The sequence below is a fragment of the Chrysochloris asiatica genome, unplaced genomic scaffold, assembly GCF_000296735.1.
Source record: "Chrysochloris asiatica unplaced genomic scaffold, ChrAsi1.0 scaffold00054, whole genome shotgun sequence".
NCBI lineage: Eukaryota > Metazoa > Chordata > Mammalia > Afrosoricida > Chrysochloridae > Chrysochloris > Chrysochloris asiatica.
Window position 1 is genome coordinate 1,489,291 of NW_006408572.1, and position 18,934 is coordinate 1,508,224.

The 18,934-nt window shown below is 43.8% G+C and overlaps 1 protein-coding gene across 2 annotated transcripts in view; it reads left to right on the forward strand.

Moving 5' to 3' along the window:
- VPS53 (vacuolar protein sorting 53 homolog (S. cerevisiae)) overlaps positions 1-18,934 on the forward strand; it is a 186,502-nt gene that overhangs the window by 134,153 nt on the left and 33,415 nt on the right. For both annotated transcript variants that reach the window (XM_006863219.1, XM_006863218.1), the window contains exons 14-17: positions 6,752-6,994; positions 10,843-10,990; positions 13,618-13,700; positions 15,351-15,429. In XM_006863219.1, coding sequence (XP_006863281.1) covers positions 6,752-6,994; positions 10,843-10,990; positions 13,618-13,700; positions 15,351-15,429 — 553 coding nt within the window. The remainder of the gene's footprint in view (positions 1-6,751; positions 6,995-10,842; positions 10,991-13,617; positions 13,701-15,350; positions 15,430-18,934) is intronic.

Here is an 18,934-nt window from a genome sequence, read left to right on the forward strand (position 1 = left end):
TAGTTTGAATGCTGGGGAGGAAGGCAGTACAGAAGAAGGGGGCGGGGAATGGAAGAACAAGGTGGATGGGAAAACAATTAGGCAGGTTTGCAGGGGCCAAGTGAGACAGAGGTAAATAATGATGTATGTACAACCTTGGAACAACAGGGCTCTGGGATACAGGGATTGAGGCATGGTTGGAATGGGCAAAAGTGGGGAAATAATGTTAAGATGTTTGGCTGTCTTTTGAATCTTGGTTTCCCTGGCATACCATTATAAAATAGACACTTGATGGGGAGAAAAAGGAATAACCAGAAATATCACCATAGAAAGCTTGTAAGTCCATCATCTGCCTATAATTGATTGGAATACCTAAAATGGAGCTACAATGTGCCCAGTGAAGGAGACCTCCTGCGGAGCCTCTGCATTACATAAGACAATAGGTGGAATCCTGAACCTGTCCAGAATCTTCTGAGGTGGAAAAGTTTCATTTGAAAGGATAAACAGACCAGCCTGGAGTGGCTAGAAGAACAGAAGATAGTTCTTGAAAGAAAGACCGACAGGAAAAATACAAAACAATAACGGGAGTCCGACTGATTACTACAAGAACAAGCAAGTTGCTCGCCCAGGAGACATCAAGGCAAGCGGTCAGGTCCCTTCAGGGCAAACCCCTTCCAAGATTGAAACTCAGTGGGAATACACCAGCAGATATGTGCTCTGAGTGTTGACTACATTGGTCACCGATAAGGGGAAATGAGGGATAAACAGCAATGAAGCTGCCAGCTAAGTCCAACCACGTTCAATAGACTCCTGTGAACCCGGGTGGAGACCTGGTTGGCCAGCAGTGTGGCAAGACCTGGGGATTCCTGGGCCCAGTCAGTGACATAGCCACAGAGGACTAGAGTGGATAATGAAGCATCTAGCTGATTAGAGAGGTCATATGCACAAGAATACCCACACTTGCAGATAATACCCACTTGACCTGACTTCAATGGCTGGATGATCAGAGCTCAACTAGAAGAAAAAAGAGGAAAAAAAGAGTAATCTGATACAATTTGATGAACTTGACTTATACCTATGTAAGTAGCTCAAAAGAGGGAACAAATCTTTACAGCGAGGATCATTCCCACCCCCTGAATATACAGTGTAGACAGGGATGGGCAACTTGGACATTGGCTACCAAAATGGGGTGGGGGACTACAAAGACAGGAAGTGACTGGCTTACAAGCTTTCAAAAGGGAGAGCAGCTAGGAACTCTAGACCCAGAGAGAGAGGGGCTGTGTGCTGACTATCAGGGGGCAGGCTTGTGGAGTATACCATTTGGTTGGTTGATGATGCATGGAGGGGATTGTAACCATGGCAGTGAAATGATATACAATAGGATGAATGTAAAGCTAATGTTCTCCCTTGTAAACGATCACATAATTCACAATAAAACATTAAAAACAACAACAACAACAAAATGGAATACACAGAGTCACTGTACTCAAAAGAAATGGTTGATGTTCAACCATTTAAGAAGTAGCATATGATCAAGAGCCAGTGAGACTGAAGGAAGAAGTCCAAGGTGCCCTGAAGTCATTGACAAAGAACAAAGCACAAATTGAAAAATTTCAACAAACTGATGCAGCACTGGAGGTATTCACTCATATATGCCAAGAAATTTGAGACAGTTTCCTGGCCAACTGGTTGGAAGAGATCCATATTTCTGCCCATTCCAAAAAGAGATGTCCCAATGGAATGCAGTAGTTGTTGGACAATATCGTTAATGTTACATGTAAATAATACTTTGCTAAAGATCATTAAAAAATTTCTGCAACAGTACATTGACAGGAAGCTGCCTGAGATTCAAGCCAGATTTAGATGAGGATGTGGAATGAGGGATATCATTACTGATGTCAATTGGATCTTGACTGAAAACAGAGAATTATCAGAAATATGTTTACCTGTGCTATATTGACTATGCAGAGACTTTTGATTGTGTGGATCATGACAATATATGGACAACACTGCAGAGAATGAGTATTCCAGAACACTTAATTTTATTCATGAGGAACTTAGACATAGACCAAGAGGCAGTCATTTGAACAGAACAAGGGGACACTGAATGTTTAAACTTAGGAAAGGTGTTTGTTCACTCTGTATACTGAGCAAATAATCTGACAGGTTGATTTATATGAGAAGTGTAGCATCAGGATTGGAGGAAGACGCATTAACCTGTGAAATGCAGATGATACAGCCTTGCTTGCTGAAAGGAAGAGAACTTAAAGTACTTACTGATGAAGATCAAAGACCACAGCTTTTGGTATGGGTTGCACCTCAGTGTAAAGAAAACAAAAATCTTCACCACTGGACCATCTGCACCAGAGAACATGTCAAAGGTAACCTGGGAGACATTCTCCAAAACTTTGAAGATCTAAAGAGTTTTCTCTTTTTAAGTCAAGATTTTCTTTATGTTCTTTGATTATGATTAGGTTCTGGTCTTACTCATCGGGTTGACTCTGAATAAGACGCCGGACTCCAGCTTCTAGGGCAGTAGAGGGGTGATTAAATAAAAACTCCAAGCTCCGGCCTCTGTTTGAGTTGGCACTAGAAATCTGGAGAGATTAGACTTTGAGACCAAAGACTCAGCTGACTCTTTTGCCGTCTGTTGCATGCTCTCCTCCATTCCACCATCCCCACCATGCTCTTTCCTCTCCTCCATCCCCATTCCCTAGGAGCAGATCAACCAAGTACATATTGAACATGAGCATGGAGATGAGCATGAGGGGCGGGCCAGCGGGGAGCAGAAGTAACGTAAACATTAACCATACTCTCAGGTAGCTTATGATAATCTACTATTGCAGCTTCCACCTTTTGATAGATAGGCTATCTCAAGAGCCCTATCTCAAGAAGAACTCTAATATCATACCAGAGTCCAATGTAAAAGAGTACCATTGCTTAGCATAGCCCATCTTGTAGGCCCAAAATGGAAAAATGGTGGCAGGTTTCTCAAATATTTGACATTTACTCTGCATAGGAAAGTATGACAGTGTATGGTGCCAGTGTGTTGGAGGATGGAAGTTCACAGCCCTCACTTGAGGATTGGTGTGAGCAGGAGTTGCTTAAGTGAAACCTGGGATGAGCATGAATGGAGAGGTGAAGGGAGAACAGCTTGCCGAAGAGAGGTGGCACACTGTCAGGGGGACAGGTGGGCAGGTGGAGTTGGAAGGTGAGCCTGGCTGAAGCCTAGCATCACCGTGGAGGAGAGGTGAGAGAGCTGAGGGGTTACTCACCCTGAGTGGTGATCAGGGAGTGAGTGAGCATTCCCAGGTCAGCTAATGACTTCCTTCCTGCATCCTGACTATCTCCACAGACAAAAGGACCTGGAGTAGGCCTGCAGTGCTGAGGGCAGAGCATCTGGATACTATCAACTTTCAATAACAAAAGCTCTTGAGTGAAATGTCAATTTACTCCTCATCCTGCTAATTGATACTGTGTGTGGTTTTTGTCTTTTTTCCTTCCTTTTATATAAATACATTTTAAAAAGCACAGCTGGATTCCTGTAGCCTTAGACAGCAGCCTCAGAAGTTGCAAAATGTCAAGAGTGGTGGGGACTGCTCACATTTTTCATAGAGCACAACTGTTGGGAGAACAGCTAATACAGCCTGCTAGCTTCCAGCCCCCAATGACTCACTGTGACCTAGGGTGATGCCATCAGGCTTCACTGGGAGCCATCACTAGGGCTGGGCAAGTCTGGAGCTGCCCGTAGCCAGCCTCCCTTTTCCCAAGATTTTTTATTCCTTTGAAAAATTTTAAGAAAAACAAACATTAAAAGAGGAGAAAAGTGTTAGACTGTTTCTCTTAGTCTTGGCATCCATTTGGACAGATGAAGGTGCCTGATACTGAACTACTTTCTGACACCCAGACCTTTTTAAGTAGAGTCATTTAAATGGTGACACATGTTAAATGGTAGAGTTGCTGAGTAGCTATGTAGGATCTGCACTGGTCTACTAACTGAAAGGTCGACAGTTCCAGCCCCTAAGCCCCTCCTTGGAAACCCGATACAGGATCACTGTGAGTTGGAACCGACTCAGTGGCACTTAACAACAGCACTGGTAGAGTGGTGGAAAGCATGAGGTTTGGAGCCAGGCTGCTTGGTTTTGAATCTGGGCCGCCTCCCTGTCTAACCCCAACCCCCCCCTACTTTCTTGGTATATGACCTTGAACAAGGTACTTAACTTTTATGGCTCTTGCTTTAGGCAAATAAGGATAATGATGTTGTTGTTAGGTGCCATCTAGTTGACACCGACTCATAGCAACCTTATGCACAACAGAATAAAACATTGCCTGGTCCTGGGCCAACCTGGGCTATGCCTGATTGCTGCTGCAACTGTGCTAATCCATCTCTTAGGGGGTCTTCCTCTTTTTTTCTGACCCTCCACTTTACCAAACATAATATCCCTCTTCAGTGACTGGTCCCTCCGAATAATATGTTAGAAGTATGGGGACAAAGTCTGGCCATGATGTCTTCCAAAGAGCACTCTGGCTGTACTTCTTCCAACACAGATTGTTTTGTTTTTTTTAGCAGTCCATGGTACTTTTAATATTCTCCTCCAACACCATAACTCATATACATCAATTTTTGTATGGTCTTCCTTATTCACTGTCCAACTTTCGCATGCATATGAGGTTACTGGCACACTTTAGTCCTCAAACTGACATCTTTGCTCTTGAACACTTTATAGAGGTCTTGTGCAGCAGGTAAGCAAAGTATAAATAAAGTCTGAGAAGATCAAATTAAGTTCAATGAGATTATGTTTACAAAGCATTGACGCAGTTCAATGAGATTATGTTTACAAAGCATTGAGGCAGATACATAAGTGTTAAATGATCATTGTCATTATTAAGAATTCTTTCTTTATGGCAGTGGCAAATGGTGGTGTTGGTAGGTGCCATCGAGTTCGTACCGACTCATAGCAACCTTATGCACAGCACAATGAAACACTGCCTGATCCTGGGCCAACCTCACTACCGTTGCCACCCTTGAGTCCATCGATGCTACCACTTGGTCAGTCCATCTCGTTGGGGGTCTTTCACTTTTTCTCTGACCTTCCACCTCACCAAACATGATATCCTTCTCCAGCGACTGGTCCCTCCTGACAATATGTCTGAAGTATGACAGACGAAGTTTGACCATCCTGGCCTCCAAGGAGCACTGTGGCTGTACATCTTCCAAAGCAGATGTTGGTTCTTTTGGCAGCCCATGGCACTTTCAATATTCTCCTCCAACACCATAACTCAAAAGCATCAATTCTTCTACGGTCTTCCTTAATCACTATCCAGCTTCCATATGCATACAAGGTTATTGAAAATACCATGGCTTGGGTCCGAATAGGACCAGTGTGCCGGGGACTTCAGAAAGGTCATGGAAACTTTCATTATCTTTTAATTCTATTTCTCCATGAACTTTTTAAAGCCCCTCATACTTTCTTAAATCATAGAGTCTAGGGTTAGCTCAGCTACCAAATTGTATGACAGACTCTCTAGGTCTTTTCTCATCTGTTAGAGGGGCCAGTGATGCCTTCTCCCTCACAGGAGGTCACATCTGTTTGTGTAGTATTTGAAATATGTTATACGTTAACAATATATAAATTGAAATATATATACAAAGCATTAAATGCCAAGTTTTATTGCTGCTGTTATTGTAGAAAGGGTGGTGGTGGGTAATAATAGTGATGTTGATAACAGTTGGTTCAGTTTTCTTTTAAATTTTTATTGTGAATTGAGTGAAGGTTTACAGAACAGATCATCAGTCCCACACTCAACAGACCATACACTTGGTGTTGTTATAGTGATTGCAGTTCCTGCCATGTTCCGTCAGTTCACTTAAACTCTTGCACTCCTCCCTGGGGTTTCCACCACCTTCATCTTTCCTCTTTGTTGTGTATTGCCTACCCCATCACCCAAGTTAACATGTGCCCATCAATAATTTTTCCTTCCTTCCCACCCCTGGTAACCACCATAGAATGTTTCTTTTAGCAAGAAAACTTTGTCTTAACTTTTATTCAACAGTGGTCTCATACAGTATTTGTCTTTTTGTGATTGACTAATTGCACTCAGTATAATGTCCTCCAGGTTCATCCATGTTTGAGGTCTTTCACAGGTATTATTTTTCAATGTTGCATGGTATTCCACAGTGTGCATTTATCAAGTTTGTTTAGCCATTCTTCTGTTGATGGGCGTGGATAATTGTTGCTGTTGTGAATAATGCTGAAATGAACATGGATGTGCATAGATCTGTTTGTGCCATGGTTCTTATTTCTTGAGGATATAAGCCAAGGAATTGCTGAATCATACAGTATTTCTATTTGCAACTTTTTGAGGTAGCACCATATTGTTTTCCACCATGGTTGAACCATTTTATGGTCCCACCAGCAGTGCAAGAGGGTCCCAGTCTCTCCAGATCCTCACTTGCATTTGTCGTTTTCTGTTTTTGTGAACTTTGTTATTATTACGGGGGTAAAATGATATATCATTGGTGCTTTTATTTGCATCTCTCTTAATGATTTTGAGCATTTTTTCATGTTTGTTGGCTGCCTGAATGTCTTCTTTAGTGAAATGTCTGTCCATGTCAATAATGGTATTGATAACAGTGGGTCCAATTTCAAATTAAAAAAAAAAAATTGAGGCATGATTAAGCATGACAGTAATTTGTATATGCATTGCAAATAAGTGCTTTTGCTGTATGTTTCCTGAAGTTCAATAACATTTTATTTTTTCTTTCTTCTAGAAACCTTGGAGAGCTGATAGATAGGTTTGTGGCTGATTTTAAAGCCCAGGGCCTACCGAAGCCCAACACTGAGGAAGGGGGCGCTGTGCTCCCCAGCTGCGCTGACCTCTTTGTTTACTACAAGAAATGCATGGTGCAGTGCTCTCAACTCAGCACTGGGGAGCCAATGATAGCACTGACCACGATTTTCCAGAAGTACCTCCGGGAATATGCTGGGAAAATCCTCTCCGGCAACCTGCCCAAGTGAGTCCTGTTCTTCATGCTTTGAGTGGGGAAGTAGGATTCTAAATAGACCTAACTATGGGAAATCTGTAAAGAGCTCCGCATCGAAGTGCTTGCTGAACTGCTGAGGAGGAAAACCCTGTTAACTGAATTTCTAAGAGTCTGAAATGATTTCTTCTCTATGGAATTCCAAAGCTGATGGAGAGTTTTAGAGAAATGCCCAAATGGCTGTCAGTGTAGGCCATATTTTACCACAAGGGACTCAGTCCCATTGTGTCTGTATTTCATTTATATATAGGCACTTGGCATAAAGAAAGAGCTAATGGAAATAGCTTTTGAATAGCATGGACCACTTCTTTCACTCCAGCCACTCAGAGTATGCGCTAAGTGCCAGTTGGATAGGAGGTATGACTATGCTTTTCTCTCTGCTGGTGTGCTCATCATGCTATGCTGGTAGGTCTAATGCTGAAAGATGTGATGGGGCTTAGGGGAAGGGTTGCATAGCACAGGTCACAGTTAGAGTGACTCTCCTGGGACACTCAAATATTGTTCTATATGACTTAAAATGGTGAAGCTTTCTGCTCCTGTGCAGATTTACAACTTCAGAAACCCTATACAGGGTCACTTAGGAGTCAGAACTGACTCAACGGCACACCGCCACCACCATGACTTGAAATAAGTGCATCATTTGACTAGGGTTTTATAGCCACTGTGGTTGTGTTGCAAGTTTTATTGTAATAGAATAAGACCTTAAGTAATATGTCCTAATTTAGTATTTATAAATCATCTCTGTAGCTACATTCAACAATTCTCGAGTTGGTTTCTTCCATTGTTACTGAACTGTGTCACTTATGGGAGTTTTACATTATTTAGAAGAAAAGAAAATCCCTCTGCTCTGCAAGAGATTCGAAGTGACAGACTTGTTTCACTAATGAGAATTTCTTTGAATATGATAAAAGTTAATTTAAAAAATTTAGTAACCTTAGTCCTGCTTGTCAAATTAATACACATTCACTGTAGCTTAATAAACATGGAGAAACCCAAAGCAGGATTGAAACCTCACCTCTAGTCTCACCCGTCAGGCCTTCGGTGAGTGTTGGGGATGCACTGCTGCTGTGTTTGTCTAATGGAGTGGAGACTGTCCTGCTGCTCACAGCTGTCTACCTTGCTGCTTTCATGTAGACTTAGCGCAGCCCCTGGAGCGTTTTCCTGTGTGTATTAGTCAGCGTCCCAGCAGGAAACCAAGGGCATACTCAGCTGGTTAGTAAAGAGGTTATTCACAAAACGGTGACAGGGTGAAAGGAACCCTCAGAGGGTTTGGAAGCATCTGAATACTGGTGGGTAGTTGTTACCACCTTGGAACTCAGGCTATGGAAGAGACTGTAGTCACAGAAGGACACACTGAAGCAGAGAGTGGGCAGGAGGCCTGCTTATTACTCAGATTTGTCTCTTCTCGCTGACCTTCTGCAGGGGCTTCCTCCCATTGGCCAAACCAACAGGAAGCCAGAGAGCCAGGGTGCCTGCTGACAAATCCTAGAGGTCAGCCTCCCGAGTCATAGAGGAGGGAAGAGAAGCTCAGAGAATGATCTGGAGGCCAGACAGAGGATAATCCATCACCATTGAGCCAATTCTGACTCAGTGACCCTATAGACCGAGTAGAATTGCTATCTAGGGCTTCTGAGACTGTAAATTTTTACGGGTGCAGACAGCGTCATAGTTCTGCAGAGTGGCTGTTGGGTTTGAACTGCGGACTTTGAGGTTAACAGCCTAAAGCTTAACCCACTGTGCCACCTAGGCTCCTTAGATATAGGATGGTGGTGGTGGTGGTTATGTGCCGTGGAGTCAGTTCCGACTCTGTATAGGGCTTCTGAGGCTATAATTCTTTACGGGAGCAGAAAGCCTCATCTTTCTCCTGTGGAGAGGCTGGTGGATTCAAACTACTGACCTCATGGTTAGCAGTCCAACTTGTAACCCACTACATAATCAAGGCTTCTTGAGATAGACCATTGTTGTTGTTATTGTTAAGTGCTGTCTAGTGGGACCCTGTGTAGGATTTCCAAGAATTGGCTGGTGGATTTGAACCACCTACCTTATGGTTAAGCAGCCCAGTGCTTATCTTACAATGCCATACCAGAACTCATAGATAGGGGTGGTTGTTGTTGTTGTTAGGTGCCATCAAGTTAGTTCTGACCCGTAGTGACCCTGTATAGGGTTTCCAAGGAGTGGCTGGTGAACTTGAACTTCTTACCTTTGCAGTCCAGCACATTAATCCACAGTGCCCCACCAGGACTCCAGATAGTTAGCATTAATATCAGTAACCTCAACTTAATGTTGTCATGGCAATCCAACATACAGAGGAACCTAAACTCACTCACTTGTTCTCTTAAAATTGACCGTTGAGATTAGGCTCACTACTTCAGTTATCGGGCAATCCTCAGATCAACTTCTTGACCTGAATAGAACTACTGGGCCACAGTCTGAAGGCTTTTTAAAGCTTTTGAAACATGCTGCCAAAACACCCTCCAGAAAGGCTGTACTATTTAATACCCCTCATTAGGGGCCCTGCAGTCCTGGTGTGGCACTGTGGATTAATGCGCCAGACTCCAAAGCCGTTTGAACTGCAAGGTCGGTGCTTCAAGCTTACCAGCTGCTCCTTGGAAACCCTATACAGGGTTGCTATAGGTCAGAACTGACTCAATGGCACTTAACAACAACAACAATTAGGACCCCTGGTGGTTGGCTAACTGAGAGGTCCTTGGGAGTTCTAACCTACCAGCCAATCCACAGGAGAAAGATGTGGTATTCGCGACTTCCATAGAGATTTACGGGCTTAGACTTCTGTAGGGAGTTTGACTCGGTTCTGTAGGGTCACTGTGAGTTGGAATTGACTCAGTGGCAATGATTTTTTGTTGCTGTTGTCATTGTTGTTTTTAAGTACAACTTAAGGAACCCTGATCTTGCAATGGCTAAGTGCTCAACTGCTCACCGAAAAGTCAGCAGTTCAAACCCACCAGACAGTTCCAAGGGACAAGCGATCTGGCAGTCTGCTACCATAAGAATGACAGCATACACAACCCTGTGGGCTAGTTCTGCTCTGTCATCCAGGCTCAGCAGGCATGCGAATCTGCTCAACAGCACACAACAACAACAAAGTACACTGCACGAGAGCTGCACTTTCCTCACACCCTTAGTTAGCACTAGAAATTAAATCTTTAAATCTTTGACTACCAGTAAAAATGCGTAGTTTTAATGTCAATTGTTATTTTAAGTATCATTTTTAAGTTTTAAATTTTTAAGGTAAATCCTATCTTCTTTTAAGAATTAGAGATAGCAGGAAGTTGTATAACTGCATTGTTAATTTAAGGGCACTTGATTAGTCCAGTTGAAAAAGGTGTTTGGTGCTTTCTGATTCCTTGGACAATCAGGTTTGGGGCAGGAACCTTGTCTTAACATGTACTTTTGCATCCCTCTACAAGCATAACATATATCCCTCTGCACAAGGGTAGGGTTTTCTTAATGGCGTCTAACAATTGGGGAACTGACTTTTGTGCTAGAGATGATCCTAAATGAGTTCTGCAAATCAGGAAATTCCAAACTAAAGAGAGCATCAGTTCCTAAGACTTCTGTGAGTTTCCAGGTCATTTGATTTACTATGATGACTGGTGGACTCCTGGAGTTGGCTCTTCCTCTTTCTGCTGGTCAGAAATTAAACAGATGATAGTCAAGGTAAGGTCAGTAGGAAGAGGACTTATTGTACATGAATTGAGTTGGGCCATGGCCAGTGTTGCCTTTCCCCTTTTCTTTGTCTTAAGTTGTGAGGAAGCAAATTAGAAGTTCCAGCCTGACTAATTCCTGTTCCTTTTCTTCAGAACCACAAGCAGCAGTGGAGGGCTGACCATCAGCAGCCTCCTCAAGGAAAAGGAGGGCTCCGAAGTAGCCAAGTTCACTCTAGAGGAACTCTGTCTTGTCTGCAGCATCCTGAGCACAGCAGAGTATTGTCTGGCCACCACCCAGCAGGTGAGCCGCCCAATCCGCCCCATCATCATCTCTTTTTCTTGAACTGTCTGGGCTGCTTAGCTCAATAGGTAAGAGGAGGGGCCCTAACAAGGCTACCGGTGTCAACTTTGGGCAGATGGGTTTGCCTCCTACAGCGGAAAACTTACTGTCCAGCCAGAAGACTGTCCAAGCAGCCATCTTTCCGAAGGTCCTTGTTACAAAGGGGACTGGACAAGAAAGCATGACTGGTCTCCTTCTCAGGGTTGCATAAGCCACTCAAAGGCCATGTCCTGTTGAAAGTAGGTCAGTAGCACTGTCACCCGTTGGAGAAAAGCAGAAACAAACTTAATGGTCCTGGGACCCAGCCTTTGGTGGTGATGAGTCAGTCACACCAGTTACTGCATTCTCAAAAGTGTTACTAAACTAAGCAAAATCCTTTGGGATTTTATGTGTCTCTTGAAATTTACATAGCATCCTCAATCTGCCTAAACAAATAACCATTGTTTGGGATGCTGACGTTCAGGAACTGTGAAACAGGAAAGACCGATACCTCTTCTGGATCTCCCAGATGGCAGTAGTTCAGTGAACTGATTTAACAGAAGGAAGACCCAGAATAACTTTCAGCCTTGAATGTGGGATTAGAAGTTCCTTTTCACATTTAGTCTGAAATTCACTTAAGGCAAGAGAGACAAAACAATTTGGGAAGGTTCTGGTTTTCACCCCACTTTGGATTTATTATTTACAGACCAAATCCCTGCCATGAAGTTGATTCTAACTCATAGTGACCCCACAGACAGAGTAGAACTGCCCCATTGGGTTTCCAAGGTTATAAGTCTTTGTGAAAGCAGACTGCCCCATATTTCTCCTATGGAGTGACTAGTGGGTTTGAACTGCAAACTTTCAGGTAGCAGCTGAGCAGTCTAACCACTGTGTCACCAGGGTATCTTAGATTATAGGAAGACAATTAAAAATTATAGTTTAGGCAGTGAAATTCAGATCTCCCATGAGCCAGTGCAGGAATACAGGAAGACCCTCCAAAGATTCCACAACTGTGGTTATGCCAAGCAGAGGTAGAGGCAGTAGCATGTTCTGGAGACCTGGTCATACTTTGTTACACAGGGAGTGGCCTATAAAGGTTTGACCTTGGAGTCAGAGACAGCAATCCCTGTAGTACCAAGAACTCCCAGGAAAGGCTGACATTGTCTCAGAGGACCTCCAAGATAGAGGCCTCAGAGTTCTTTAATGAAGAAATAACATAAATGGTGACTGTCCATGTGGACCTCACTGGATGGATTAAATAGGAATCAAACTGGTTACATCTGTACAAAGATAGAGAAGCCCGTATCATCAGCCGAAACAAGGCCAGGGGCTGATTGTGGAGCAGACCATCAATGCTCATGTACAAGTTCAGGTTAAGCTGAAGAAAATTAAAACAATAACAGATTTGACACATTGAGCACTAATGATTACAGACCAGAAGAGTTGTGGGATTACATAAGAATCTCAAATATGAAGAAGTCCTGATGTGGTGCTGTGGGTTAGTGTGCTGGACTGCAAAGTCAGTTTGAATCACAAGGTTGGTGGTTCAAGCTCACTAGCCACTCCTTGGAAACCATATACAGGGTCGCCATGGGTTGGAACCAACTTGATGGCACTAACAACAGCAAAGGATCATTAAAAAGACAGGAAAGAAAGAAAAAGACAAAAATGAATGTCAGAAGAGACTCTGAAACTTCCTCTTTGTACATAGAGTAGCTAAACTGAAAGAAATGATGAAGTAAAAGAGGCAGCTTAAGGAAAAAAAAGGCAAGTATTATAATGAAATGTGCAAAGACCTGGAGTTAGAAAACCAAAAGTTTCATTCAGCATTTCTCAAACTGACAGAACTAAGGAAAAAATTCAAGGCTTGGCTTATAGTATTTGAACTATAAGGTTGGCTGCTCAAACTCACGAGCCGCTCCTTGGAAGCCCTTATCCAGGTCACTCTGAGTCAGAACTGACTCCACGGCACTTAACAACAATGGACAAAATACTTAACGATGCAGAAGTATCAAAAGAAGATGGAAGGAATGCAGAAATTCACTGTACCATTAAGGATTGGTCCATGTTCAGCCATTTCAAAAGGTAGCATATGATTAAGAACCAATGGTATTGAAGAAAGAAGTCCAAGTTATAAGTCTTTGTAAAAAAGCAAGGCTCCAGGAATTGACGGAATACCAATAGAAGAAATGTTTTAACAAATTGATGCACCAATATGTAGTTCATGGGGCAGGAGATGTCGTAAAATCAAAATCTTTTTAAAATGACTGAAATTAGTTGTTACTGTGTACTGAACAAAATAGTACAGTGTTCAAGGTACAGTGTACAACTCATCACAGGCTGTGGAGGAAGTTTTAGTTCTAGCCCTATCACTTACTATCTTAGGCAGATTGCTTTATCTCCGAGTCTCCATTTTCTCATCTGCAAAATGGGAATAATGATAGCCTCGTCTTCATTGAGAGTTGAATGAGTCAAGATTAGAACTAAATGAGAATTAAATGAATCAAGACAAATGCCTAGAACTATCGCTGAATTATCAAACTAGTATCACTGTGGAACTCCTTGGAAGAGTCATTGAACATGATTTTGTTTCTTTTCTTTTCTAATAGCTAGAAGAAAAACTCAAAGAAAAGGTTGATGTAAGCCTGACTGAGCGCATCAATCTGACGGGAGAAATGGACACATTCAGCACGTACGTACTCGCCCTCTTTGCCCAGCACCTGCCCTCAGTCCTTCATGAAGCAGCATGTCCCAGACTGTTTGTTGGCTTTAGGATAGTATAGAGCCTAACAGGTTTCCAGGGCCTTATGGTGGTTCAGTGGGTTAAGTATTAGGCTGTTAACTAAAAGGTTGGCAACTCAAATCCCCATCTACTCTGGAGGCGAAAAATGTAGCTTTTGGCTTCTGTAAAGGTTTACAGCCTCAGAACCCCCTGAAACAGTTCTCCTGTGCCCTGTCGGATTGCTGTGATCAGATCAACTCAGCAGCGGTGGGAGGTGTGTTCAATCAGGATTATTCTCCACTGACCACTGAGAAAAAGTTGGGGCAGCTGCATCCTGTTCTGTCTCCCCAGATGCAGCTGCTTGTTGTTAGGTGCCATCAAGTCGGCTCCAACTATAGCAGTCCCGTGCACAACAGAACCAAACAGGACCACCTGTCCTGTGTCAGTCTCTCAGTTGCTGTGACGATTGAGCCCATTGTAACCACGGTGTCAGTCCATCTCATTGAGTCTTCCTCTTTTTCGATGAGCCTGCCTTATCAAACATGTCCTTTTTCTGGGACTGGTCCCTCCTGATAACATTTCCAAAGGTATTTTAAAGGACCTTTCTTGTTGCACACCCAGGGTAATCAAAGAGAAGAAATCCTCCTTGGTCATCCCTGTGGGAAGGTCAGGCACAAGGACTTCCATCTGCCCTTGAATTCTAAATCCACTGAGGCCCTTCTCCACCTCCAGTGCCTTACTTAGACTATGATTTTAACCATTAGGTGTGGGGGGTGGGGTGTGTGCATGCTTGCGCGCTTGCGCCTGTCCGTCCGTCTGTCCCTCCCTCCCCGGGGGTGGGTAGACAGTACACTTAAATCCACGAAGTTGATGTGATACTTCATGCAGTCAAGTCTTCTTGGACTGTGTCTTCCCCTGCTAGTATTGCTGTTATGGGCCGCTCCTGTTCCACATAGCATATGATGAGCTAGAGATGCACCAGGCTCCTGCTTTCGCATCAACCACTGGTTGTGGAAAAATTAAAATTCTCCTTTTAGGTCATTTTTTCTTCTCTTAACCACCCCCCCACCCCCCCATTTCTGATGTAAACATTTTGGGGAAACGTATATTTGGAGGGAGAGAGAAGACAAATTCTGGGGTTGTGATTAGGGAAGCTTTGTTACTGGGTGCTACCGAGTCCATTTTCAACTCATAGTGGCTCTGTGTGACAGAGCCACCCATAGGACTGGGTTGACTGTATTCTTTATAACAACAGATTGCCAGGCCTCTCTGCCACGAAGCTGTTTGGTGTGTTTGAACTGTGAGCCTTTCAGTTTGCAGCTGTGAACAACATCATTGTACCACCGGGGCTCCTTAGGGTGAGACTAGTCAGGGGATTTTGTGTCCTAACTAGACAAGGACACACTCAAGTAAGGTTAGGACAGCTGCCAGGAATGAAGAAAGAACCAGGATGACCTCTTCACTCTCATTAATTCCCTTTACAATAAAACGTGAGCTTTTCTGGTGAAATGATGCGTTCAGTTTTTACACAGGTGCCTAGAATATCAGGGTAGGGCTCTGCCAGTCTTCAGAAAGTCCCTTTTCAAGGTGACGTGCTCACTGGATTTGTTTGATTTGCAGTGTCATCTCCAGCAGTATCCAGCTGTTGGTTCAGGATCTTGATGCTGCCTGTGACCCTGCCCTGACTGCCATGAGCAAGGTAAGCTTTCAGGAAGCAGCTTCTGACCAGACTGCCAAGAGAGACTCAGGTGTTTGCATTGCTCTCCTGGTAATTTAAAGGTTCGTTCTCTGGGGGGAGACTAGAAAGAGCTTTGAGTTTCCTGAAGCACCCAGTTAATCTTGTTCTTTAGAATGTTGCTGCCCTTTTAGAATGCAACAAGGACCAAATGTGTTCAAAAGTCTACAGAGGTTGTCATTGATTAGCATCTGACACATGCTGAAAACCTTCATATGGTCTCATCAGGATGGGTGCTTGTTAGCTCTTCAAGTAGTTGTCTTCTGGCTCATTCATTAATCTTGTCAGCCCTTTCCAATTTTTTCTGAGCTCTAGGGCCGATGCAGGGTTATTTGATCAGGATTATGGACTCTAGTTTTCTAATATTGTGATATTCCTCCTCAGTCTCTAGTCTCATTTTTTTTTTTTAATATTTTAATACTTTTATTTCTTATCAACTATGCCTTACACTTCTAGACATCATTTAAAATGATAGTTTTTATATATATATAAGTTTTTATTGTGAGGTTTACATGGGAGAACATCAGCTTTACATTTATCCTATCATATTTTGTTTCATTGCAATGATTATAATCCCCTCCATGCATCATCATATAACCCCAAAGGGTACACCACAAGGCCCGCCCCCTCCAGCCTCCAGCACACAGTCCTTCTCCCTCCTTGAGCCCAGTGTCCCCAGCCGCTCCATCAGTCCATGTCATCTTCTCTGTCTTCATCTCTGGCATCACTGCCTCTCTGGGTAGGGTCCCACTCTCCGTTCTTCTCATTTGATGGTCCCAGGGACCTCCACTCCTGGGCTGCAAAATTAATCACTCTCCTCCTTTTGTCAGAAAACATCTACCTCCATATTTCCTAGCCTCACAGTCAGACCTGATGGCAGTTACAATTGTACCACAAGAGTCTTATCCCTATTTCCTTTTGCCAGCCTGGTCCCAACGGATTAGAAATCATTCAGTGGTGATTCTACCTTCCCCGACTCAGTCTGGAACTAGGCTCCCTCTTGAAAGCTTGTAAGCCAGTCACTTCTTACCTTTATAGACACCTCCCGCACCCTCCCCCCCACCCCCCCATTTTGGGTAGCCAATGTCTATATTGCCCATCCCTGTCAACCCTGTGACCGAGGGGGTGGAAGTTATCCTTGCTGTAAAGATTTGTTCCCTTTTTTATGCTACTACATCCATAAGTATAGGTAAAGTTCATCAAATTGTAATAGGTTACTCTTATTTTTTTCCCCCTCTTCTTTCTTCTTCTAGTCGAGGTCTGATAATACAGCCATTGAAGCCAGATCAGGTGGATACTATATGCAAGTATGGGTGTTCTTATGCATCTCCCCTCCCTTCACATCAGCTGAACGCTTCACTCTCTACTCTAGTCCTCTGTGGCCATGTCACTGCCTCTGGGCCCAGGATTCCCCGGGTCTTGCCATACTGCTGGCCATCCAGGTCTCCACCCAGGTTCACTGGGGTCTATTGAATGTGGTCAGGCTTAGCTCGCAACTTCATTGCTGTTTTCTCCCCCTCTTCCCTAATTGGTGACCAGTGTGGTCACCAGCCAGACCACATACCTGATCAAGGATTCCCCTTGAATCTCAGTCTTGGAAGGGGTTTTGTTCTAGGGATCCCGACCACTTGCCCTGATGGCTCCCAGGCAAACAGCTTTCTTGTTCTTGTAGTAATCAATCAGACTGCCATTATTGTTTTGGATTTTTCCTACCAATCTTTCTTTCACGAAGTCTCTTCTGTTCTGCTAGTCGCTCCAGGCTGGTCTACTCGTCCTTTCCAGTGGAAATTTCGTACCTCAGTCGGTTCTGGATGGGGTTCTGGATTCCACCTATGCTCTTGTGCAATGTAAAGGCTCCACAGGAAGCCTCTTTCACTGGGCAACTTCTAGCCCCCTTTAAGGTATTCCAATTAGTTATAGGCTGAAGATGGACTTAACAAGCCTTTTGTAGTGATGATTCTGGCTATTCCTTTCTCCCCACCTCAAGTGTCCATTTTACAATGGTAGGCAAGGGAAACCAAGTTTCAAAAGACAGCCAAGCAACATCACCATAGAAAGCTTATAAGTCCGTCTTCTGCCTATAACTGATTGGAATACCTAAAATGGGGCTACAACACGCCCAGTGAAAGGGAGGCTACCTGCAGAGCCTCTGCATTACATAAGACTATAGGTGGAAACCTAAACCACATCCAGATCTTCAGAGATGGGAAATTTCCTCTTGAAAAGATGAGCAGACCAGCCTGGAGTGGCTAGAAGAACAGAAGATACTTCTTGAAAGAAAGACCTACAGGAAAAATATAAAACAATAGAGGCAGACCAACTGTTAACTACAAAAACAAGCAAGTTGCTTGCCCAGGAGACATCAGGGCAAGTGGTCAGATCCCCTCAGTGCAAACCCCCTTCCAAGACTAAGACTTAGTGGGAATACACGCTCTGATTGGTGACCACGTTCTTCACCGATAAGGGGAAGTGAAGGAAAAACAGCAATGAAGCTGCAAGCTAAGCCCTACAACGTTCAATAGACTCCTGTGAACCCGGGTGGAGACCTGGCTGGCCAGCAGTGTGGCAAGACCTGGGGACTCTTGGGCCCAGAGTCAGTGACATAGCCACAGAGGACTAGAGTGGAGAGTGAAGCGTCCAGTTGATAAGAAGAGAGGGCGTATGCACAAGAACACCCACACTTGCAGATAATACCCACTTGACCTGGCTTCAGTGGCTGGATGATCAGAGCTCAACTAGAAGAAGAAAGAAGAAAAAGAGTAATGTGATACAATTTGAGGAACTTGACCTACACCTACGGATGCAGTAGCTCAAAAGAGGGAACAAATATTGACAGCAAGGATCGTTCGCACCCCCTCGATACACAGGGTAGACAGGGATGGGCAACTTGGACATTGGCTACCCAAAATGGGGTTAAGAAGTGACTGGCTTACAAGCTTTCAAGGGGGAACCTAGATCCAGAGGGCGTGGAGGAAGGTAGAATCTCCACTGAGTAGTATCCAATCTGTCTAGGCAGGGCTGATGAAAGGACACACGGATAGGTCTTTTGTGATACAACAGTGAATAATTGTTATCAGGACTGATTGTGAGAGTTGGAAGTGTAAAGGTAGATGCTTTGTAGCAAAGAGGGGAGTGATTAACTTTTCAGTTTAGGAGCGGAGGTCCCTGGGACCATCAAGGGAGAAGAGCAAAGAGCGAGACCCTACCCACAGAAGCAGTGATGCCTGAGATGGAGGCAGAGATGATGATGTGGAGAGATGGAGCAGTTGGGGACATTAGAACCAAAGAGGGAGAGGGGCTATGTATTGACGACCGGGGGGCAGGTTTGTAGTGTATACCCTTTGGTTGGTTGATGATGCATGGAGGGGGTTGTAACCATGGCAATGAAATGATATACAATGGGATGAATGTAAACCTAATGTTCTCCCATGTAAAACTATCACATAATTCACAATAGAACATTAAGTAA